This window comes from Felis catus, chromosome B1, assembly GCF_018350175.1.
Source record: "Felis catus isolate Fca126 chromosome B1, F.catus_Fca126_mat1.0, whole genome shotgun sequence".
Taxonomy (NCBI): Eukaryota; Metazoa; Chordata; class Mammalia; order Carnivora; family Felidae; genus Felis; species Felis catus.
In genome coordinates, this window is record NC_058371.1 from 86,791,829 (window position 1) to 86,818,637 (window position 26,809).

General features: G+C 35.8%; 1 protein-coding gene across 9 annotated transcripts in view; it reads left to right on the forward strand.

Annotated features, from left to right (window-relative positions):
• ELF2 (E74 like ETS transcription factor 2) overlaps positions 1 to 26,809 on the forward strand; it is a 94,076-nt gene that overhangs the window by 35,210 nt on the left and 32,057 nt on the right. For 7 of the 9 annotated variants that reach the window (XM_023252800.2, XM_023252802.2, XM_023252804.2 and 4 more), the window contains exon 4: positions 5,888 to 6,053. In XM_023252800.2, coding sequence (XP_023108568.1) covers positions 5,888 to 6,053 — 166 coding nt within the window. Of the gene's footprint in view, positions 1 to 5,887; positions 6,054 to 13,651; positions 13,755 to 26,809 lie in introns of those variants that run through there. The other 2 variants (XM_019828956.3, XM_045055858.1) reach the window with 1 other exon arrangement.

Genomic DNA, 26,809 nt, shown 5'->3' on the forward strand with positions numbered 1-26,809 from the left:
TCTGACTCTTGGTTTTGGCTCAGGTCACGATCTCCTGGTTTGTGAGTTTGAGCCCTGCATGGGGTTCTGTGCTGATGATGTGAAGCCTGCTTGGGATTTTCTCTCTCTCTGTCTTTCTCTCTGCCCACCAAATAAATCAGTGAACTTTAAAAAATGCCCACTATTACTCACCATCAGGGAAACACAAAACCACAGAGAGATACTACTACATACTTACACAGAATGGCAAAAATTAGAGGGATACCATGTGTTGGAAAGGATGCAGAGCAGTGGAACTCTCATACATTTATAGTGGGAATGTAAAATAATATAATTTGATAGTCCTTTTAAGATGAAGTGCAGTTACTGGGTGATCTGGTAAATTGACTCCTAGGCAAACATGGAATAGAATACAACAGAAGGGGGAGGAAGAGCAGGGACAGTAACAGCAATATTATAGCCTAGTTTATGAGTTTATGATAATTTGTTACAGCAGCTCCAAGAAATTAATATACCACCTTTGCAGCCTTATTTCCTACATTACCTCACATAGTTCCTAATTGCTTTGCCCCTAATTCCCAAATGTGAGAGTTTCCATGAGTTTTGTTCATGTTCATTTTGTACCTGAAATTGCCTTCCACATCTGTCCAAATCCTTTTCATCCATTCAGGGCCCAGTTCTAGGAAGTCTTCTGTAGTTCCTCAGTCTGAATCAATTCAATACCTAACAGGGTTGAGGGTTATATTTCAAAGTCTTAAAAATCATTGTTTAGTATGTTCAGTTTTCCTTTTAGACAAATGGGGAGTCATGAAAGCTTTTTGTACAAAGAAGTAATACAGATAATTTTGATTGTAGTGTGAAGACATGCCCTCCTCACTCACTGAGTATTTACTCCATTCTAAACACTGTACTAAGTAACTCCATTACTCATTGAGTATTTACTCCATTCTAAACACTGTACTAAGTACTTTGTGGATGTTTAATTTTCAAGGGAATTTGAGAGATATAAACATTTATAATCTCTCTTTTTTTTGTTAAATACGAAGACACACGTGTAGAGAAGAACACAGGGTGAGGGCACAGGGAAAGATGTTAATAATTTGTTCCATTTAAACATGTTAAGCTCAGAGTATTAGCTGATTATTCCTGTAGTGATGTTAAATTGGTAGTTTAAAAGTTGGTTCTGGAGTTCAGAAGGTGCTTGGAGAAGAACCAAACATTTAGTAATCATCAGCATAGAGGTGCTGTTTTTAACCATAACAATGGGGGGGCATTGCCTGGGAAGGTAATATAGAGTAAAAAGGAAATGCTGAGAACAGAACCTTAGTAGGTTGGCTATATTTCTGACACTGGAGATGGAAGAAGAGTCAAAGGATATGCTTACAAGTAGATTGGTAGAAAGAGAAAAAAAAGAAGAAGCAATTTTTTAAATGAGGTAACAGTGTGTAAGTATGTGAGTCTGCAGAAGGATAAAGGAAGATGAAAACTGAAATAGAGTTTAATCCTTACTGACATTTAAGAGAATAGTTTCATCGGAGTGGTAGAATCCAGATTACAAGGTATATGTAGATAATGAGTCAAAGAGTTAGACTATCTTTTGAGAATGTATACAGGTATAAGATGCAAAGATCTGGAGTTCACTTGAAAGAAGAGTTGAATTTTTTTAATAAAGATTTTGGCTTTTTTATAGTTAATAAGAAGGAGCCATTGAAATATTAAAACCCAGCTAAGGTATACAAGAGAGAACAGTGGGTCGAGAATCCTAATTGGTGGGGGGAAGAGACTATAGATGGGGAAATTGGCCTTGTCCAGAATTCTACATCTCAAGTATTTCATAGTTTAGAAAATTTGAATTATTTCCTACTGGTAAGATGGAGGTGGAGAGTTCACAGTATAAAATAATTTCAGGTTAATGTTACTGTTAAAGATACTATTAGATCTCAGAGGAATGAAAGAAGTTATCAGTCCTTTGGGTTCTGTATAAATAAGGTATTTACTGCTTGGGTCAGTACCAGCTCAAATGCCACTTACGATGTTGCTTTCTTAATTTATGAGTGGGGACCTCATCAGTCTTTACCTATCGCATGCTCCTCATTAACATCTATTTTATAGCTAGGTGATGTTGCCTGTAGGTTGTGGTTATAAAGCTGAGCAAGAAGAATGGAGATTCAACTGTTAGTATATCTAATTTGTGGGGAAGGATTTTTTTTTTTCTTCACGCATGCAGAGAGGGAGGAAGAGAGGATCCCAAGCAGGCTCCATGTGCAGTTGGAGCCGGCCAGGGGGCTCAATCCCATAACTGTGAGATCATGACCCCACCCGAAATCAAAAGTCAGCCATCCAACTGACAGCCACCCACGTGGCCCAAGGATATTTTTTTTTAATGTTAAAAATGTTTTGCCTTATACAGAGTAGGAAATTCAGTGTTACTGTTCAGCATGTGCTTGCTTGTTTTCCTTTTCTTTTTCTTTTTTTAAATTTTATTTATTTATTTTTTAATTTAGAGAGAGTGTGTGTGTGTGAGCAGGGGAAAGGGGCAGAGGGAGAGAGAATGTTAAGTAGTCTCCACTCTCAGCCCGACGAAGGGATCCATCCCATGACCCTGGGATCACGACCTGAGCTGAAATCAAGAATCGGAGGCTCAACTGACTGAGCCAGCCAGACACCCTTATGCTTTCTTATTTTTAATTTATCATACCTTTGTTTTGTAATTTATTTAAAGGGTTTTTTTGTGCAGTATTTGATACAATATGAAGACTGCGTTTTATATATATATGTGTACATATATATATATATATGTATACATATATATTAGTTTAAGAACAACAAAAAGAATAAATATGACCTATGAACCAGGTTAAAAAATAGAAATTACTAGTATTTTACAATATTAACTGTGCCCCTCTCTTACTACCCCAGAGGTGCCATTATCCTGACTTATGGGGTAATAGTTCTTTACTTTTCTTTATAGTTTTATTGTTTGTGGATATATTCGTAAATATATCCACACGGTGTTTACTTTGAAAATATGAATAATGTCCCAAGCTAACTGAGTTAGGGAAGGATAGCATTACCATATTTAGATTACAGCTTCCAGGAAAAGGAGGACTAGTTTGGCATCAAGTTCACTGCATTTCAAGAAGTTCTACTCAGGCAATCAATAAGCAATGTCATGAGTTGGTTCTTGGAAACATAGGGCCATAGGGTTTCAGGCAGTGGTATGACCTGGTGATGCAGGTTTGTTCAACAGATATATATATATATATATATATATATATATATATATACACACACACACACATACATACATACATACAGTCCCATGGAAAGAATGCTGTTCTTCTTGTTTTTGTTTCTTAACTTTTTGTGGTTTTCTTTCAACACTTGAGAGTAGATCAAAGCAGAACACATCTGGGAGGTGAAAGGAGTGTTCTTAGCTAATCCAGGTAGCAAGGCAAGGTGGAGTGAATAGGTACATCAAAGCAAGCCAGATATCAGATATGAATAAAAACCTGGAGTAGGCTTATCTGGACACTCTGTCCTTAGGAACCATGCCAGGGGTTGTCTTGGTGACAGTTTATCGTGCTGTCTCAGGAGTCCTGGTCGTATAATCCAGACTCGTTGCCCTTTAAATCCATTGTATAGCTGGCATCCTAGAATCTCTCTTGCCAATCCTCCCAAAGATTACTATTGTTTCTTTCCCATGTTGGGTCTTCTATATTCTGTATCCTAAGTTGTGGTCTTTATTAAAATTTTACTTTTGATGAAATCAAAATTTGCTTCTTGAGAAAGGATGTATGCAAAGTAAATGTTTTGAGATCTTTCATATCTGAGAAAACTCCTTATTTTCTTAAGTTGATTTGACTAGCTAAAGGATTCTAGGTTAGAAATGATGTTCCTTTATAATTTGAAGAAATGGCTCCCTTGTCATTTTCCTTCTAATGTGACTGTAGAGAAGACTGAAGTCTGAAACCATTTCTTTGTATGTGACCTGTATTTTCTCTCTAGAAACTTGCAGAATCTTCCGTTTTATCTCCAGTATTGTGATATTTCACAGTGGTGTGCCTCAGCTTAGGTCTCCCTTAATTTTTTATATTAAATATCTGGTAGGTCCTTTCAAATGGGCAGCTCATATCCTTCAACTCTAGAAAATTTTCTGGAACTCTTTCATTTCTTTCCAATCTGTTTTTTCCCCCCCTCCCCTATTTTGTTCTTCTGGAACTTTATTATTCAGATATTGGACCTCCTGGACTGGTTCTCTAGTATCATTCTATTTTCTCTCCTATTTTTTATAACCTCATCTTTTTTTCTCTGGTTTCTGGAAGACTGCCTCAATTTTATCTTCCAAGCCTCTTTTTTTTTTTTTTAATTTCAGCTATCATGTTTTTTTTTTTAATTTTTTTTTAACGTTTATTTATTTTTGAGACAGAGAGAGACAGAGCATGAACAGGGGAGGGGCAGAAAGAGAGGGAGACACAGAATCTGAAACAGGCTCCAGGCTCTGAGCTGTCAGCACAGAGCCCGATGCGGGGCTTGAACTCACGGACCGTGAGATCATGACCTGAGCCGAAGTCAGACGCTTAACCAACCAAGCCACCCAGGCGCCCCACATGTTTTTAACTTCTAAGAACTCTTTATTTTTAAATGTCTTTATTAAATTGTATTCTGTTCTTGTTATGGATATAATATCCCTGAGGAATAGGACTATAGATGTATGTATGTATGTGTGTATATGTATGTATTCTGTGTTAAAGGCTTTTCTGTAAATTACTAGTAATACTTGACTGTTTGTTTGCTTATGATTAAAAGTGGAGGACTAAAAAGCTGATTGAAAAATCTATTTTGGGGGGGTGCCTCGGTGGCTCAGTTGGTTAAGCCACCGCTCTTGATTTTGGTTCAGGTTATGATCTCATAGTTGTGGGATCAGGCTCCATGTCGGGCTCTGCACTGAGTGTGGAACCTGCTTGGAATTCTCTCTCTCTCTCTCTCTCTCTCTCTCTCTCTCTCTCTCTCTCTCTTTCTCTCTCTCTCTCTCTCTTTCTGTTTCTCCCCCTCCCCTGCTTGTGCATGCTCTCTCTCAAAATAAATAAATGTTAAAAAAAACCCTCTATTTTTGGTACATTATCAATACTAACAAATATGCCTAATATACCTTGAAAATGCTCCTGTTATTCCTTCACCAGAAAGTTAATTCTCCAGTCTTCTGCTGAAATGAGGGCCAGTTGCTTAACATCATGGAGGAGGAACAGGTCTAGGAATCAGAGTGCTTTTCAAACAGCTTTGATGGGATTTTCCTGTTTGAACCCCTCCTCTTTCTCTACCACCTGCTACTCCATTTTCAGGGGTAATGGGTACTGCCTTCTGTGGGTTTTCCAGTGTAAGGTGTGTTGTTTCTCAGCTTCTTTTTGCTGCCAGGTCGATTTGGCTTTCCTGGATCTCCTTAACTACTTCATAACACTTACCCATCCACTTTTAATCTTCTAAGATTTTGTTGCTCTTATCTCTTCTCCTTTGTTGCACTTATCTCTTCTCCTTATGGGTTTGTGTTGAAAAGTCTTTGACTTTGTTTTAGTGGGTTTCATGAGATAGTGCAATTATATGCATGGTTTTAATTTGTCATTTTAGTCCTGAAGCCGATTATTTAAAAAGTTTAATCTAAGACTCACTTCCTGAGACTTGAAAAGGTTATTAAAGTTCCCTTTTCATCTCTTGTTTTAGTTTTTACGTTCATATTTATATGTAATCCATGAAACTCATTATGTAATATACATAAAACTCATTGTGTAATATGTGAAACTCATTGTGTAATACATGAAACCCCTTGAGACTACGTGAACTCAAGTATTTAGGAGTAAATCCAGAATTTGTGAATAAAAAAGTTGATTGTTTTCTAAATTTGCTCTTGCAGGAAAGTGAAAAGGTTTCTGAGTATCCAGCAGTGATTGTGGAGCCGGTCCCAAGTGCCAGATTAGAGCAGGGCTATGCAGCCCAGGTTCTGGTGTATGATGATGAGACTTACATGATGCACGATGTGGCAGAGGAACAAGAAGTTGAGACCGAGAATGTGGAAACAGGTAGACATCTCACAAAATGTTCATTATTTGTGACTTTCTCATTTTATGTGTCAATGTTACTATTGCCAACTGAATGATACATACAAAAGAACCTCTTTTTGCTTAGAAACCAGTGAAACATCTCTTATTTAAGGGACTTTAGTATATATATATATATATATATATATATATATATACACTAAATATATATATATATACTAAATATATATATATATATATATATATATATATATATATACACACACAAAGTCCTACATCACAGTTCTTTGAAGTATAACAGGTCTCATACAATGGACCCTAAGGACAAAATTACAGGCCCGCAATAATAGAATTATCTTTAGCATTTTTTTTTTTTTTTGAGAGTGTGACTAGTTATTTAGATATAGAAGTCCATAGGCTAGTATATGAGGGTAACTTTTTAATTCAAAATCTGTAGAGTACTCTCATTTTATAACAGATTCAGAGTTTCTTTGAATCAATATTGGTGGAGCAGTATGATTCCTTTTTTCTTAGGTCAGACGCGTCTTTGTAGCAGTCGGTCAGCATCTTCTTCCCTTTTTGTCGTCTGAGAAATTTTGGTGTTTCAGTCTGTCTGCATTTAATTGGAGATTAATAATATGCAATCCTTGGAAACCTTTTCATTTTTGCCATTGACCATAAAGAGAATAGAGTATTTCACCAGAAAGATGGTATGACTGTTGTGTAATAATAAACGTTAAAATTTATCTTTAGCTCTTAATGGAGAAAAAAATCCTTATACTTGGCTTGCAATTCTCATAAACTTTCTTACATATTTAGATAAATTTCTACAAATGTAGTTACGTCTCATGATTAACATTTTTGAATATTCTGCTGTTGAGGCCCACTAGCACCCCTCAGACTACTAGCTCCTTCTAGCTTAAGGCTATTCTTCCTCCAGTTTTATTTCTTACTGAGCCGAAGGATTAAAAGTTACCTTGCTCTTCAGAGCAGTGATGGCAACAAGGCCAGCAAACTCCGCTTGAAGTGATAATTCCTTCTCTCAAAATAGGTAGTTAAACACTTCATACAGGCTTCGTGACCTTGGACTGAAGTGGTACTTGATTTACACAGTAGATAATGCAAGTGGCAGGAAGATACATGTGTGGTTTTTTGAGGGTTTTGGAGAGTTTTCCAGTCTGAAGCGAGACGCATGGGGGCAGAGATGAATTTTCTTCTTGAGAAAAAGAATAGGAAGAACAGCAGGGTGATAGTTTGAAGTAGATATTGAAGTAACTGATTTTATTACAGGAGCATAACTAAGCAGAAAACTAATGGCACAAGAAAAAAAGTATGAAAGCTTAAGTTGAATGGAAAAAAACAAAAAAAAGAAAGTGTTTGAAATTCCTGGAAATTGTTTTGATCAAAAAAATAAGGAAGACACACTATCTGCTAACTAATTTGGATGTAAATTTAAAAAATAAAAACTAAAATTAAAAAAATAAGGAAGACTATGATTTTGGTAGCAAATCGGAAACTTTGTAAAATATGAAAACTACAGTGCCAAATTTGCATAAGTAGAAAATTATGGATATTTATCACATTAAAATACCACAGCAGGGCAGCCAGATCTTATTGGTTGTATAATTGATGATTGCTGCTTCATTAACTTCAATTACTCAGGTAAAAACAATTCCAAATAGGAAGTGGATATAATCTGTTCAAGGGATTTTATTTTCTTAGTCATCTTAAACTCTGAGGGTGATGATAATCATTTATAGGGCAGAGATATGAACGATCGTGATATTGGAAAAGGGAATATACATAGTCTGGGTAAAAGAACATTTATTTTTGTGATATTTTGAAAGCAGTTTTGACTAGCTGATAATATTTTTTAGATTTTTTTTCTTCATCATGAAAAGGAAGTATTAGTAAATAACTTGTATTATCCTAAAATAGTCTAAAAGTACCAGAGAAGTTCATCTTAAACATTTTTAATTCTATTCTGGTTCATGTTTCTGTTTTTTTTTTTAAATCTATGCTTGCTCTATTACTTCAAAAAATAAAGAATAGTATCATATAGCTATTTTTGTCTCTCACAGAATAACACAGTAAAACTTAGAATTCATTTATAACTCTTTTAAAGGCAATGCCAAATTGAGACTGAAAACTGCTGGCTCATACATCTCATACATCTATAATTAGAACAATTTAAAACACTCCAATTTATTCATCATAAGGCATGCAGAACTTGAAACTACAACATACTAAGTTATTTGAAAATACTATGGCTCATGGGTTTTTAATGTAACTTTATAAGAATTGTTAATATATATACATTAGTTTAGAATCAGCTAATCCAAACCTAATTTTGTTTTTATTTAAGGAATAAAATGCATTGTTAAAAAGATTTTATTTTTAAGTAATCCCTACACCCAACATGGGGCTCGAACTTAAAACCCTGAGATCAAGAGTCCCATGCTTTACCTACTGAGCCAGCCAGGTGCCCCAATAAAGAATAAAATGCATTTTTTAAGTTTATTTATTTATTTTGAGAGAGAGAGAGAAAGAGAGCAGGGGAGGGGCCGAGAGAGAGGAAGAGAGAGAAAGAGAAAGAGACAGAGTCCCAAGCAGGCTCCTCACTGTGAGCACAGAGCCTGACATTAACCAAGAGATCGTGTGTGACCTGAGCCAAAATCAAGAATTGGACGCTTAATCGACTGAGCCACCCAGGTGCCCCAAGAATAAAATGCATTTTTAAACAAGTAAAAATCTGAATAAATTTTCATTCTTCTGATACCTAGAACATATAAATAAAGTTGTTATGACTTATCCTAATGTATGTTTCCTTTTAGGTAGTGGATTAAGATCAGGTTCATTTTGTAGTGCTATAAATTTTTAACTTAAATTCCAGAAACGTGTAGGTTTTGGAGAAGAAGTTGGGAAAAAAGGGAAAGGAGTATTTATGTCTACAGAGGTTTTCATTTGGTGAATTGGTGGAAATGAGATCTGTATAGAGTAAGATTTCCTTTTGTACATCTAGGAAATACTTTCTGGAATGCTCCTATGTTATAACTTAGGTTATATTCATAATTCATAATTCAATATTCATATATTCATATTCATATATTCATAATTAAATATTCATAATTATATTTATTGACCTAATATAGCAATTCTCTGCATGTGTACATTAAAGTTTTTCTTTTATTGCTATATAACCATATGTATATGTTTATACCAGAAACCATGTTCATGATGAAATCTAGGCAGGAGTACTAAAATTATATAGTGAAGTACAGTTAGCCATCTTAATTATTTTGTGTATAAAATGATTTCTCATTTTGTTAGTAGTAACCATAGGCTATTTTGCTTCACCTTTTTATAGACAAAAAAATTCTACATTTCTCTCACAGAGCTTATGTGCAATAGTAATCCTCTCTTAAATTTTATAGGAAAAGCCAAATATATGTTTTGAGACTTTAAAAATAGGCATATTCATCTAAACCTATAAATTGCCTTTTGATGATAACTGGAGATCAGTAATCATAAGGAGTCTTTGGGGAATAGTAATGAAGTATGAGTGCCGTCTTGAGTCTGGCAGGCTGGAAATACCCTTGCCAATGGCTGCAGACTCCACTCCACTCCAGTTCTGGGGGCCTGCTAGGTAGACTGATGTGGCACATTGGGGATGGAGAGGGGTCTCTGGGATTCCCTACTGAGATTTGAGGTAGATAGATAGATAGGTAGATAGAGAACACATGAATTTTAAAAGGTTATTACAGATTACCATTTAAAAAGTAACAAGTTTATACCAATACAATCAATAGCAGATACGTTTTGATAGAAATCTTTTAAGGCTCGGCTGAGAAGATTGAACTGTTTAGGATCTGCTTCTTCATCTTGCACCTTAACTTAACTCTATTTATCCTCTTAACCTTCCACTTTAATTTATGAGAATATATCACAGATACTTTGCATTTCTTACGTGCAAAGGTACTGCCTTCAACATGTTTCTTTCCCTCAAGGGGTTAATCATTTAGTTTTAACATACATAATATATACTGTATTGGAAATGTAAAGCAGTATAGAATCAATTGGGTTCTGCTTACAAGTTCAAAGAGATTTTCAGAAGAAAGTTCAATTTACAGGATTAGGGAATGTTTAGAGAAAGTAAAGAAGGAGGACAGATGGTAGGATTTGGATGGGCAGATAGGAGGTAAGTGAAAGACACTGTAGACTGAGGACAATCTAATTAATAATGGGTAGAATATTGAAGTTCAAGGCATGTTTAGAAGATATTGTGAGTAAACGAGACCTTGACAGGAGGTCCCATTAAGAGTTGTGACTGTATTATGATTTGAACCCAAGAGTGAGTGATAAGGCTTGTAAGAAGCAGAAAAATTTGGAAGGTTTTGAGTAGAAAGTACTATGTAATTAGTATCTCAGGATCTGATGATTGTAGAGGAAGGGATGAGGCAGGCAGACTCGTTTTTGTGGTTATGAGTTAAGGGTTGACTTGAGAACTATTAAAACAAGGTAGAAGCAACAGGAACAGAAGGGGCTTATGTAAGCAATACTACTATGCAAGATCTAACAATACTTGACATGGCAAATTAGGGGGAGAGGCATAGTTAGGGAAGATATTACTCGGTTTTTTGGACCCTAACTTGATGGCCGTAATATCATACAAGAATTCGAAGAAGGCAAGACTGTTTTGGGAAACAGGTAAGTTTGCTAGTAGGTGTGTTGATTTTGAGTTGAAGCAGAGCAGATCTGAGGAGAAATATTTGGGTATTTAAAGATGTACAAATGTGTAGTCAGGGTCCCACTGCAAAAGTGATGGCATATTCAAATTAGGATAATTTTTAGAATGTTTTAATAAATGGCTAGTTACAAATGTGTGGGCAAGCATAGGGTGCCCATAAGAAATAGGGCAGTAGTCCAGAGGTGGCAGCAGCAGAGCTCCTTCTGTCCGTTGGCCTGAGGCCCAAAGGCAGGGCATGGTTACTGGAACCCAGAAGAAGAGAGCCCTGGCAAGAGGGTCACCTTGGGAGAATCTGGGACCTTTGGTCAAAGGATGCAGCTGGCTTGAGGGTGATGCTACAGGGAAAGAGCCAGGGAATAAGGACCCTGATTTTGTTCTCCTTCTTCCCTCTAATTCCCTGCCAAGGCTCTCCACTGATCAAATGCAATCTAAAGCTATGGGAGTCCTGTTGAAGTCAGCCTTCTGGGACAGAGAGCAGCATTAAGAAGGGTGGAGAATAGACCTGGAGGGGCAAAAGGAACATATCTAGTACAGTTGAAGCTTATAAAAGAAAGATCAAGGAGAGACTGATTTGGGAATCATCATCATTGATGCCATGGAAACATATGGAATCTCCAGAAGGAAAGGTGTTTGAGAGATTTCTCTAAGGGAGAAGGTATTTATATTCCGTGTTTGTCTTCCTGTGATCAAGAACAAAGGACACAAAATTAAGGAATTGACCTTAGGGAATGTTTACATTAAAAAATTTTTTTTTCTAATGTTTATTCATTTTTGAGAGATGGAGAGAAACAGAGCATGAGTGGGGGAGGGACAGAGAGAGAGGGAGACACAGAATCAGAAGCAGGCTCCAGGCTGGGAGCTGTCAGCACAGAGCCTTCGGGGCTTGAAACCATGGACCGTGAGATCATGACCTGAGTTGAAGTCGGATGCTCAACTGACTGAGCAACTCAGGTGCCCCCGGGGAATGTTTACATTTTGAGAAACCTAAAGAAGAGCCAAGAGTAATCAATTAATGATAGAAAATCTTATTCCTGAGATTAATATTTTTTTCTTGTAGCCTTTTAAGTAGTTCTCTTTAGTAGAAAAAGGAAGAATATTGATTGTGTTAGTTAGTCTTGGTTTCAGACTTCTAATTTATCACTTACTTATCAGTATTTAACTTTTTTGGGGGTCTGTTTCACTGTCATGAAATAGTAATGCAAGGTTGTGAGGACTACATAAAATAAATATATAAAACACAGTGCTTGTGATGTAGTAAGTGCTCCGTAAGTATCCCTTTAACTTCATTAGGTCCTTTCCTGTGCCTTCAAATATATAGAAGGTCTTTTATACATTAAAACAACATTTGTTTACTTTTCCATTGTGTTTTTCTCTTTCCTTTCACTTCACTTTTTGTAAAAAAAACAAGTGCTCTATACCTTCAGTGTGTACTTTTTCCTTGTCATTCCTTCCTTAGCTTACTGTGCTTTGGCACCTACCTTTATCATTCTCCAGAAGCTCTTTGTTTATCAGATTTCAAAAGACACTCCTCTGTGAAATTCAGTGACCCACAGAATCATCCAGAAGTAGGTCCTTCCTGTTCTGGCCTTCTTATCTACTGAAACATTATACTCTAGCTGTTTTCCTTATTGCCCCTTGCATGGACTGTTTATGCTTCTGAACTTTTGCTCGAATACATTTTTCTATCAACCTGTGTTCAGGTATTATCCATTTTTTTAAGGCCCAGCTACACGAAACTTTCCTCAGTGATTCTGGCCTGCATTAAATGCTCCCTTTCCTGATCTTCTGTTAGACCATCTGGGCTTAGGCACTTGATCATTGCTTTCTTATACTGTTCTTGTGTGTATACATATTCCTTTTGTTTTCAAAGTAAACGTAGAAGTCCCTTGAAGACATACTTTTTTATTTTGTTGAATACAGTGTACAATATAGTATTTAACACATAATTGTTAGGAAATACAGATTGAAACAAATTGAGTTTTGACTTAGTATTGCAGTATAATCAAGAACCATCTATGTAAAATCTTAAATATATTTTTTTTTGGTACCAAATTAAATGTTGAATACCTTAGGGTTATTTAAAATATAAAAAGGTAGTCATCCAAAAACATAAATATGGCTATCCAAAATATATCAAAGCCCATAATGTTGTCATACTAGATTAACTTCATCTTAAAATCACAGTAGGCTTTAATCATTTGTGATTATACCTAAATTTGATTTTTTTTTACAATAAAATCAATACATTCCCATTGGAGAAATTGGGAAGTATTGCAAAGAGAAACAGTGAAAATCACTCATAATCTTACCAGCAAGGGAACAGTAACTATTGCTTTTTATATGTCCTGCTGGCCTTGTTTAAATGTTATGTAATACAAGTGGATTTATTAATCTTTACTAACAAACTGGCTGAAAGCAGTCTGGTAGCTTCTTACTTCTCTTCTGATCATTGGGAGCAGGACTTTGGTTTTTAACTAGGTATCAAAACATAAAACTTTTGTGTTAATAGTTAAAGAAATGATCAGGAAAAATTAGAAAACTTAGGCATCTACATACATTTATGAACAAAATTGTGTTTAGGGGTTAGTTGAAAAGATAGACGAATGATCAGAATTTTTACCTAACTCAACAAGAAAGCACTGCTTTTAAAAAAAATACATGGAAGTTTAGCTTTTTGAAATGCAGTTTAAAAAAAGAAATGAGATTTCTGTCTTGAAAAATAAGTTCAGGAGCCAAATTTCTTTTCTTGAAAAGTCTCAAGACTAGGTTGACTTCATGATGAGCTGTGATAACTTTTGTATTTGTTATACCATCAGAAATCCTCCCTGTGGCACAAAAGGACTCTTTTAATTAGAAAATATTGTTGCCACAGGGAGGTAGAAGATCGACATGAAAAACTGGGGATCTGAAAAGGAGCCCCTATCCTAGGATTACCTGAAGGTGAAACAGATTGAGCCAGAAGGAAGACAATGCTGGTAGGTTGGTTTTTCATTTACTAAGAATGTTTACAATTTTCCATTTAATTACAATTATTTCAATACCTATACCATATTTTTGTTTCAAGAGTGACAATGATTTCTCCTTAAGGAGGGAGAAATAATGTAACAGTATCTTTCCTCCTAAACAATTTGTTACCTGTGCTAACCCCTGCCATGTTCCTAATATTTGTTTCTTTTTATAGATTAAGCTCTAGGGCTGTTTCATGCCTCCACTTACTTAGTTGCTACTACTGACCAACATCTTCCAGGCCTTTTTTTCTGCATTTCTGTTATTTCTGTTGCTTCTAATCTAGACTTTTTCTATGTTTTTTTAAAGAAGTGTTTTCTTCCAGTTATCCATTTTGTTGAGTTTAGCCTAGTCACTAGTTTTCTAAAAAGGTAAAATGTGAATCTGAAGTTCCTTTCGTTTTTATTCTAGAACTGTTTGAATTATAATTGTACTGTGATTTGGATCAGTTAGAAAGCATTATTAGAGAAAAGTTTTTAATATTTTAGTAAGTATATTTCATTTAGCCTAAGATGCCATCTATTGTAAGAAACATTTTTAGATCACTAAAAGAAAAAAACGCTGCCAATTATAAATTTTAGGATACCATCAATTGTAAGATACATCCTAGTTTCAGAGATGTTAAAATGTGAAAAAGTGTACATCTTAGAATTAATGAAATATGGTATCATGCAATTATTAATCTTCCTGAAATTCCCATTTACTGGGGATTGGACATTAAAATGTCAGGTTTTTAAAAACTGGAGGTGAGTTGTGGTTGTGGAAGTCCCCAAATGTGTTGAGTAAGGTCTCTAAGTAGAGGGTGTTTAAGTGGAAAATCATTTAACTGTATTGTTTAAAAGTATACAAAGTAGCTAGAAGGTATTAAATTGTGAAGAGTATAGAAGATGAAAAGTTTTAGTATGACACATTTACTTAAATCAATAAATAGAGTTTTATCATAATTGTTACTTTATAATTGGACTTTATGATCCAAAAGGAAAATGAAGTGAAGCTTCTGCTTTCTAAACTGTTATTTTATTTTATTTTTTAAATGTTTATTTTATTTTTGCGAGAGAGAGAGAGAGAGTCCACATAGGGGAGGGGCAGAGTGAGAGAGGGAGACACAGAATCCGAAGCAGGCTCCAGGCTCTGAGCTGTCAGCACAGAGCCCAATGTGGGGCTCGAACCCACGTACCATGAGATCATGACCGGAGCCAAAGTTGGTTGCTTAATGACTGAGCCACCCAGGTGTCCCTTTAAGGGCTCTTTAAAATATCTGCCAGTTTTTAGTTCACTTGACTGTATGTTTTACAGATTATTACGTGAAGGAAAAAATAGTGGCCAAAAGTAAAGAACTACCCTGTCAGTTAATAAAGGAGAAATGAAAAGGAATGATTTTTTTTTTAAATTTTTTAACGTTTATTTATTTTTGAGACAGAGAGAGACAGAGCATGAACAGGGGAGGGGCAGAGAGAGAGGGAGACACAGAATCTGAAACGGGCTCCAGGCTCTGAGCTGTCAGCACAGAGCCTGACGCGGGGCTCGAACTCACGGACCGCGAGATTGTGACCTGGCTGAAGTCGGACGCTTAACTGACTGCGCCACCCAGGCGCCCTGAAAAGGAATGATTTTAAATGGTATTTGTATGCTGTAAGAAACATGTATTTTATATAAATGGAAAGAGAAGTATATCTAGAAAGTAGATCATTAAAGGATGTTTACTTTTGGAAACTAGTAGCATTCATTCCTTTGCACTCAAACTTTTTACGTTTTAATTTTTAATTTTCAAACTTTTATTATTTTTTATAAGTTTTTAAATGTTTATTTATTTTGAGAAAGAGCAGAGGAGGGGCAGACAGTGAGAGAGAGAATCTTGAGCAGGCTCTGCACTATCAGCATGGACATGACCACGAGGTCATGGCCTGAGCTGAAATCCAGAGTTGGATGCACTTAACTGACTGAACCGTCCAGGTGCCTCCAAATTTTTAATTTTTTAAAGCACTAGTTAACTTTCAATTTTGCTATATAACAATGTGTCTGAGTAATAAATTTTTTAATTTTTATTTTGTAATAGTTTTTTATTTTTTTATGTTAGCAAGAGAGAAGGAGAACATGAGCAGGGGAGAGGGGCAGAGAGAGAGAGAATCTTAAGCAAGCTGCATACTCAGTGCAGAGCCTGATGTGGGACTCGATCTCACCATCATGGGATCATGACCTGAGCCAAAATCAAGAGTCAGATGCTCAAAAGAACTGAGCCACTCAGGCACCCCAGTCATAAATTTTAGACTGAGGAGAGGGCTAAATTTGGATTGTATAGAATTTTAAATGAGTGCGGCACCTGGGTGGCTCAGTTGGTTAAGTGTCCAACTTCAGCTCAGGTCATGATCTCACAGCTTGTGAGTTCGAGCCCTGTGTTGGGTGCTGTGCTGACAGCTCAGAGCCTGGAGCCTGCTTAGGATTCTGTCTTTCTCCCCTCCCCCACTCATGTTCTGTCTCTCTCTTCTCAAAAATAAAAAAAAACATAAAAAAAAAAAAAGAATTTTAAATGAGTAGCACACAAGGTTATAAATGTTGCCAAGTAGGGATAGGTGAAGGTTCTTAACTGTAGGAATGCTTTAAAACATGTCTGGGTAAATTCATCCTCTACCAGCTCTTCCTAAGGGCTGATGCATGTTGGGCTCAGAGCCGAGTATCTTGTGGTAAACAAGACCTTGTCTTTGCTCTCACCATGCCTTCAGCTTTGTGGGCAATGAACAGTTAAACATATTATTATAACTAACTGTGATGGCTGTTATGATAGGATTAATGAAAAGTTTAGGGAGTATACAGCTAGGGAATGCCTAGGAGGACAGAGAATGCCTCCCTGAGAAGTGACATCTGAACAGATTTGAAGGGTTTGAAGTAATTAGCCAGGCAGAGAATAGCATGGTTGAAAGTCTGGGAGGAAGGAGAACATGGCCTATTTGAGTTGCAGAAGGGAATTCAGTATGGCTAGAATATGGATTATGAAAGGGGAAGGGAATTAAAATGAAGCTAATGAGGTAAAAAAATCTTATTGCTGAGGACTTTGTAAAGACTGTATCTTGTAATTATAAGGCTGAGGACTTTGTAAGATTTGTATCTGTTTGTTGGGCCTTACCTAAAGCCCAATAGGAAGCCTTTTAAGAGTTTTTTAAAAAGTATGTTTTTTTTATACAAATTTAGTTGTTTCCCAAACAGTACTATAAATGAGAAGTAAAACAAGACAATCAAATCATTACCGAAAATGACAAAAATGACGTCTGAACTCTGTAGCTTCTCATTCAGAGCTCCCTAATAGTTAGCTATTTTTATTCACCTGCCACTAAATTGTCTGCCTCTGTAGATTTGAGCTTTAGGTGTGCTCATCGCCTATACTAAGCTAAAAATTACAGAGATTAAAGTAGTTGCACATCTAGCCTTTCTTTTTGGAATTCAAAGCTGGGTGCTTTGGTACAATGCTGTTTCAGGAGGAGGAATCATTGTCCCTTGTGCATCTTCCATGACCATTTGTAAACTGGGAAAGAGACCCATGAGTTTTCTCAGGTTCAGGAAGGCGCCCATCATTTAAAGGAGGTCAAGAACGTTTTCAACGCAACTATTAACTTTTGTAGAGTTGTTTCATCTTGTTGTGTCATGTACCTCTTTGATCACATGGTAAATTCAGTCTGTGGACCTTCTCACGGAACAACTTTTTAAAATATATAAAATACAATAACTAGAATTACAAAGGAAACAAATATATGGAAATATAGCTTTTGAACTATTTTTAATTGTGATATATTAATGCATATGCTTCTTTAATAATGAATCATAAAATGAGATCTAGTGGCAGATCTAATTTATGTCGATAGATAGTTATGACCATAAATTACATTTTGAGATATCTGTAACAACTATAATATGAAAACATTTATGATATCTATTGGTCATGAAGTCACAAAACTGCCCAAACTATTGTGATTTGTGCCATTATTTAAAATTAAAATGCTTAATTTCAGTTAGAATCTAAAAAACAGTTTTTCTAGGTTTCATCCATATATTATTATTTTAGCTGTCATCTACCTTTTTCTCATCCCTTCTTGCCTATATTCTGCCCTACTGCTATTCTCTTTTTCCTAACAAGTCATAGTGGGGATCTGGAAGCCATTTTATTTTTTTTTAAATATTTTTTGTAAATTTTTTTAATGTTTATTTATTTTTGAGAGAGAAAGAGAGAGAAGGAGAACGGGGGAGGGACAGAGAAAGAGGGAGACACAGAATTAAGATCAGGCTCCAGGCTCTGAGACGTCAGCACAGAGCCCAATGCAGGGGTCAAACTCACGAACCATGAGATCATGAGCTGAGTTGAAGTCGGACACTTAACCAACTGGGCTACCCAGGCACCCCTGAAAGCCATTGAATACACTTTTATGATCCCTGCTAAGAAAAAAAAAAGCCTCTCAACTATGTAGTGGTTGATTGATTGACCTAATTTAACTTATTCTAAAACATTCTAATATTTGAGCATTTAGTATATTTCTTTAAAGGCTCATTTAATATTTTATGATCTGTTTGTCAGTTTGAGCTCCATCTATTTCTGTGACAAAAATTTCTGTGGCCAGTGGTTCTCAAACTTGACCATACATCAGAATCATCTGAAGCACTTGTTAAAATACAGATTGCTAGGCCCACCTCCAGAATTTCTGATTCAGTGGATCAGGGATGGGACTTGAGAATTTGCATGTTTCACAAGTTCGCAGGTGATGCTCATGCTGATGCTGTTGGCCCAGGGATCATACTTTGAGAACCATTATCTAAACTATTGGGAATGACAGCACTGAAAGAGAGCTTCTGCCATTGTGAAAACCCAGTTAATACAGTAGCTTCTTACCATGTTGTGTTATTTCCATCACAGAAGATTGATATTGGGGGTGAAAAGATACCAAAATTCTTTCAGGTCTATATGAGCTGATGTAATGAATTACTATTAATTAATTCATCAATAAATATTCATGGAGCATCTACCATATGCCAGGCACTATTTTAGGCATGGGCTAGCCGGGTAGACAAGACAGGCAATGTATCTACATTCCTAGTGCTTAGAATTTAGTGAAGAAAGCATGTAAGTTTGCCGTACTGTAAAATTGTTTTGTCACAAATCAGATTATATAAATTAACATCTCCCAAACTGGTTTTTTGTAGATTTAATATTTATAATTAAGCTAAGATCATTTCTTTTCAAGCATTTGAAGCAGCAGATAAATTCTCTCTTCCACCTTCATGTGACAGTTATTAAATACAGATGAGATACTGGTAAACTTAACATTTATCATGCACAAAGTACCTATTATATACAAACAACATCGTGGCTCCTAGGGAGTAAGTGATTCAAAGTCGAATAAGACATGGTGCCTGGCCTTAAGGAAGCTTACCACCTAAATTGAGGAAAACTAGCATTCAAGGAAATAATACCGTGGTGTAGGTACAGTTGCGGAAAGGTGAGGAAGCACAAAGAATTGCCAAGTATGGTAGCTAATCTAAAAGTTCCAGATTGCATTATAGCTATATGGTGGTTCATTTTAAATTTCATCATAAAGGCATAGCTGACAGTTAGGGCCTCTGGCTTTAGGGGCAGAGGAACAGGTCAAATGGAATTAAGCATTCCTAAATCTCACCATTTTAATTTTTTTATGTGTGGACACAGTACCACAAAACACGAGTGACTTCTTTTTTCCCATTTTTCTTTTTCCCATTCATAAATCAGGGGACATTGAAAGAACCCAGCCTGTTTGCAGTGGTTAGCTACAATTTAGGAATGGGATTAGGAAATGGGATGGTACTAATTGTTATTTAAAAAAATTTTTTATGTTTCTATAATTTTTTTCATCAGTATACCAGGGAAGAAAGAATGTAGCCCATTTCCTCTCTTTGGCTTAGGCATTGTTAAGATGTAATGCCAGTTTTTATAAGAGATAACCCATATTCTCCTAATTTAAGGTCGGTGTTTGATCATAACCGGATGTTTGATTTCTTTTCACTTTGTAAATCAGTCAAAATACATATCCGACTTGAATGAACAGTTAAATTTTAAAATTTAACTGAAAATATTTTTCATATGTTTTATATTAGGTGGGTGGTGATCATAGGTAGTTATTCTCCAGGATAACCTATTTATTATTTTCTTCTTATTATTTATTTAAGAATATATTCAAACAAAACAAATTACTTGTTAGAACTTGGGAGAGATTTTCTTAAAACCAGACGACCTTGCAAAAGATCACTCTAGGAAGTTTTACATCAAAAAGGAAAGAGTTATAGCTCTAATTTAGTTAGTGAAAAGGTACTTCTTATTATACATGATGTTTGACAAGACTTTTAGGAAAACCAGAATTCTTTTGCTTCTTCTATATTACCTTTTTTTTACAACTTAATTCTCAGAAAATAGTCAGAATAATAAGTTAGAATGAAAAAATTCTTTTCAAAGGAAACCAAGAATTGGTCTAAGAGGAAAAAGAAATGGAAAGGTGCTGATTTCTTCCTGAGACATTTGCTTGCTTTCTTTTTTTTAAATTTTTTAATGTTTATTTATTTTTGAGACAGAGAGAGAGCATGAGTGGGGTAGGGGCAGAGAGAGAGAGAGAGAGAGAGAGGAAGACACAGAATCTGAAGCAGGCTCCAGGCTCTGAGCTGTCAGCCCAGAGCCTGATATGGGGCTCAAACCCACAAACCGTGAAATCATGATCTGAGCCGAAGTCGGACGCTTAACCAACTGAGCCACCCAGGCGCCCCCAGGCTGAATTCTTATACTTCCTAAAGGAAGTAAAAGAGCATGAGGACCTGAGACCATTTGTGGAGTTATCTGAGATGGCCTGTTGTACACAGAGCATATTTGTGTGTGTGTGTGTGTGTGTGTGTGTGTGTGTGTGTGTGTGTGTGGCTAGAATAAGAAATTAGATATGGCCCTAACTGTAAAGGATGTTGCTTTTTATTGGGGAAAATATATAAGAAAACAACTCTTTAGGAGTGCTTGGGTGGCTTAGTCAGCTAAGCAGCCGCCTGTGGCTCAGGTCATGATCTCATGGTCTATGAGTTTGAGCCTTGTGTCAGGCTCTGTGCTGACAGCTCAGAGCCTGGAGCCTGCTTCTGTTTCTGTGTCTCCCTCTCTCTCTGCCCCTCCCCCACTCACACTCTGTCTCTGTTTCTGTCTCTGTCTTTCTTTCAGAAATAAACATTTAAAAAAAAAAAGAAAAGAAAACTCTTTATAACTGAAGGTTCAAAGAAAATCTGTGTTGTAAGAATGGGAGAGAGAGCTATTATTTATTTTGATGGAAAGTTCATATTTTAGCTGAGCCTGGGAGAATAAAATTTCATTTGAGAAATGTTAAAGAAAAAAAATCAATGATCCTTGTTAAAGCACCATAAGGAAGACTTTATTCAAGAGGGGGGTACTATTATGATAAGGATAGAGACCACTGTTACATGATTTTGCAGTGAGGGAGAGAGAGAGTGGGCTCAACTCTGAGTACAGCATAAGCAAGTGGTAATTTATGGCCAAGGAGCAGAGTCATTGGATGGAAAATTTCTAAGAGAAAACATCAGGAATGGAGGGGTGGGGGTTCTGGTTAAACAGATTCTTGCTAAAGACAGGCCAGGATGATCACACATTAGCTAGGGATTTGGGAAGGATGAGGAACCCGATTAGATATGGAGAGTAATCAGATATAGAGGATGGGGGATTCTAAACAGACTAGCTAAACTGACTTAGAGTTCTTGTTAAAATGGGATTTTACAAGGAAGTACACAGATGGGCCTAGGAGAAGGTTCAGGAGCCTGACTAAAGAAAGTTTGGTAGACAAAGAATCTTTGTTCAACAGCAAAAGATTTTCTGGTTGAGAAGTCATCATTTATACCTTCTTCTACCTTACCTCCTAGCCCAAAACCAGATCATGTCAGTTTTCAATTTTGCCTCCAAAATATATCTTGAATCTACCAGTTTCTTTCCATCGTCATTGCTCCTAGCCTAGACTAATCTGTAGTTATTTTATGTGAGTTATGACCATGGCCATTGGCCTTCTAACTGGTGTTCTTATTTTCACTCTTGGCCCTTCTGCCTTTCACTCTAAACAATCCATTCTTTATATAGTAACCAAAGTGATTTAAAATATATATTTATAAATTTAATCATTATATTCCCTTCCCTAAAACCTTGCAGTGGGTTCTAATTGCACTTAGGATAATATTCATAATTTTTAACATGGCCTTCAAGACACTGAATATTTTGTCTCCTCTCATCCATCTAGAAACAATAACAACAATAATAGCAACAAAAACAAAACCGTAACATTTAAAATGTATTTACCATATTGCCAGGAATAGTTCTTAGGTCTTTACATATTAATATATTTAATACTTTCAACAACCCTAGGCTGAATAACTTTTCCAAGGTTGGACAGCTATTTAAGTGGTGGAGCAAGGATTTAAATTCAGGTTGTAAGCCCAAGCTCTGAAGCATTTATACTCTGATGAATTATATACATCCCCCTCCCCCCATTTGCACCCTGTTGTCTTTTATATATATACACACATATACACACTGTTGTCTTTTTGCATTTCCATTAATCTAAAATTTACCTTCACATGGTACTCACATACACCATTTGCTTTCTGGGACAGAATGCTTTCCATTTTTCAGTTTCTTACTCCTGGTCATCCTTTTGATCTCAGTTTAAATGTCACTTTCTAAGAGAAATATTGCATTTAGCTGATAAAAAGTCAATCTCCATTAGGACCGTTCTGTTATTTTTGTCATAGCCCCCCATTTTTCTTTTTTGGTTAGCACCTACAACTTTGATACAATAAACTCCCACAATGTGAGGGTAAATAATTCCCCAAACCTCAAATTGCATGGAACATGGCATTATTGTGAGTTTAATAAAATGGCCCGAGACAAGCTGTGTGGAGAAAGACGTGTGTGAAAGGGATTCCAGGACTCAGACTATGGCATCCAGATCAGTCTAAGGTCCGGCTGTGGTTTGGTGCCACCTGGTGGGTAGTTGTGTACTCCAGTGACGGTTTGAGGGTAGAGTGGAAGATGGGAGCCAATTACCATGTATTCATTATTCAGTACATTACCATGTATTCATGTTTTCATTAAGTTCTGTTCTATTTATATTTACTTGTTTAATGTTTCCACATGATGCTTCATAAAACCAGAGGGCTTATCCTTTGTGTTTACTGGTATTGCTCAGAGCTAGGAACCAAATAGGTTTTCAATAAATTATTTATTGATGGGTGAGTGAATGAGAAGACATCATGAACCAGAACAATGCCAGGAATTTTGGATTTTATTTAGATTAGGCTTTGTAGTGGCATATGGTAGAGAGAGATAAGGCTAGAAAGATAGAGTGGAACCAGATTATGGTAGCCCTTGAATAAAATAGTTAGGAACTGGGTGAAACGTGAGCTGGAGAAATTGAGAAGTGAAAAGAAGGACATTTATTTTAAGCAACTAGAACATACTGAAATAATAGAAATAGAAGGTATAGCTTCCAGAATACTAAGTTGGGGGTAGGAAATAAACTAAACGTGATGAAATCTAACAAAAGGCAACAAAGGAGAAAAAATGGAAATACAAATAATAAATCAAGATAGTAGAAGTAAGTCCAAAACATCAGAAATCATATTAAAATAACCTGTTGTGATCTTAACATGAGCCTGTGTTATTTTTAACAGATAACACAAAACAAAATGATGTAAATAATATAAAAAGGATAGAAAAAAAATATTCACCTGAAAAATGCTAACCAAAGGAAGCTGGTATAATAAAATAGAATTTAGGGTGAAAATTTTTAATTGCTATGGAGACTCTTCAGACTGCTAAAAGGAACAATCCAGAAAATATAATCATCATAAACCTATGTGCATCTAACAACATAGCTTTGAAATATCATTTAAAGCAAAACCTTTCAGAATTGCAAGGAGACGTAGACATTCCTACAAAACAATGGGACTTCAGTACACCTCAGCCAAAATCAAGCAGATACAAAATTAAAAATGGGATCAAAGATTTGAACCATAGGACTTACAGACTTCATAAAGTAGAGATTTATAGAACATTTTTTAAAAAGTTTATTTACTCAGAAACCGACATGGGGCTCAGTGTCACAAACCGTGAGATCATGACCTGAGTTGAAATCAAGACTTGGATGCTCAACCAACTGGGCCACCCAGGCGTATAGAACATTGTAGCTAACCTAATAAAATACAACCGCATACACTTTTTTCCAGATATATTTAGGTCGGTTTTTAACTGTGTACTAGGCCATAGAGGAATCTCAACGATGTCCAGAAAATCCATATCATTCAAAATTTATCATGTCATCCTAATACAAGATATATTAGAAACCAACAATGAAGTGAAAATCAAAATACTTTACACTGGCAACTAAAAACTCATTAACTGATGAAAGAGAAAATGAAAATTATAAAACATTTGCAACGAAATAACAATGAAAGCGTTGCATATAGAAATTTGAGATGTAATTGAAATAGAACTCACTGGAAAATTTAGTAGCTCTAAATGCATTTATTGGAGAATATGAAAGATTGATATAGTGAGCGTTTAGATGTTAATAAAAGACCAACAGAATAAATCAAATTAAGTAAATGAAAGGAAATGATAAAAGTCAATATTAATGAAATAGAAAATAAAATAGATTATTGATGAAACCGTAAGTTTTAAAAAATGGATGAACCTCTGTAAAGACAGACCAAAGAAAAGTGACCACTATGAAGAAAAAAAAATGACCAGTAGAATAGAGTTTGGAAATCATAAGAAAGTACTATGAATGACCTATTGCCAAGGATTTTGAAAACCTATGGACAATGAAAAAAATATATATATAAATTACAATTGATTCAAGAAGAAATAGAAAACATTCAAATCAACTTTTTAAGTTCTTTAATTTTACACATGTATTCCCTCATACAAATAAAATCCACCAGACCGAGGTCTATTACTAAAATGTCAAGGGATACATACTCCCTATTATATACAAACTATTATGGAAACAGTAAAGAGGGAAAGCTTTCCAACTCATTTATGGAGGTAGTATAACTTTACTTTAAAATTGACCCAATATAAAAAGAAGAAAATTTCTTGCTGAATTTATGTATGATCATAGCTACAAATATTCTAAATAAATAATAGTAAATCTAGTGCTAATTAAAAAACACATAGTGACTAACTGCATTCTAGGAGGCAAAGAAGGCTATTAGAAAATCTGTTGAAGCACTTTGTGGCTCTGTCGGTTAAGCGTCCAACTCTTGATTTCAGCTCAGGTCATGATCTCATGGTCCTGAGATCAAACCCCACTTGGGGCTCCGTGCTGAGTGTGGAGCCTGCTTGGGGTTCTCTCTCTCCCTTGCTGTCTGCCCCTGCCCCACTCATCCTCTCTCTCTCTTTCTCTCAAAATAAGTAAATAAACTTAAAAAAAATTAAGAAAAAGGAAAATCTGTTAATCTGCCATATGAATAGACTAAAAGAGAAAACCCGTACAATCATTTCAGTAGGTGTAAAAGCATTTGTTAAAATTCACCATCTTCTGAGACTTTTAATCTGGATTGGGGCTTAATGAGGTATCTATATTAAAAATTATGGCAAATACCATAATTAGTAGGGGAACAGGATGCCAGCTATCATCTCTACTAACTAGCTATCATCTCTACTAACTAACATTTTTTATGGGGGTCCTAGCAAATGTAAATAAGAAAAAGAAATAAAAAGTATGAAGATCAGAAGGGAAGAAACAAATCTGGTATTCACAAATGGTTTAATTAACACATAAAATTTAAGAAAATGCATAGATTTTAAATCTGCTTTAGAGAGTTCATCAGGGTTGCTGTAGACAAGAACAATAATCAGAAAATAATAAAGATGTGGTATGCATGTGTGCATGCGTGAGCGCTCACACACACACACACACACACACACACACACACACACACACACAAGAATAATACTCAGCCAAAAAAACAGAATGAGATCTTGCCATTTGTAACAACATGGCTCTAGGATGAACTTAGAGGGTATAATATGGCTCTAGGATGGACCTAGAGGGTATAACATGCTAAATGAAATAAGTCAGACAGAGGAAGACAAATATCATCTGGTTCCATTTATGTGTGTAACTTAAGAAAACAAATAAAAACCAGAAACAGATGCATAGATACAGAGAACAAAGTGTTGGTTGATAGAGGGGAGGGAAGGTGGGGGGATGGGCAAAATAGGTGAAGGGGATCAAGAAGTAGAGACCTCCAATTATAAAATATAAATAAGTCATGAGGCTATACATGCACATAGAATATAGTGAATAATATTGTAAAAACATCATCTGGTGATAAATGATGACCACACTTGTTCTAGTAAGCACTTAGTAATATATAGAATTGTTGAATCACTGTGTTATACACCTGAAACTGATCTAACCTTGTATGTCAGCTATACTTCAATAATAAAAATTTAAAAATAAAAAAATCAAAGTGAAACAAAAAGATCCCATTCACAATAGTAAAAAAAACCTTAGGTATCTAGGAATAAATCTTTTTTTAAAGATGTTCATCCATTTATTTTGAGAGAGAGAGAATGTTTGTGCACACACGCAAGCAGGGCAGAGAGAGAGAGAGAGAGGGAGGGAGGGAGAGGGAAGGAGAGGGAGAGAGAGAGAGAGAGAGAGAGAGAAAAGCCCAAGCAGGCTCCTTGTTCACAGCGTGGCTCGATCCCATGAACCAGGAGATCATGAGCTGAGCCAAAATCAAGAGTCAGACACTCAATTGACTGAGCCACCCAGGCACCCCTAGGAATAAATCTTAACAATAATATGCAATACTTTCATGAAAATAAGAATATAACTTTGTTGAGGAGCATAAATAAATGAAGAGATATATAACTTAGGAGGAAATTCCTTTCGTCTTTAACCCACAAACACACATGGAAAGATGGACAAGGTAAAACTGTTAATTCTTCCCCAATCTATAAATTTAG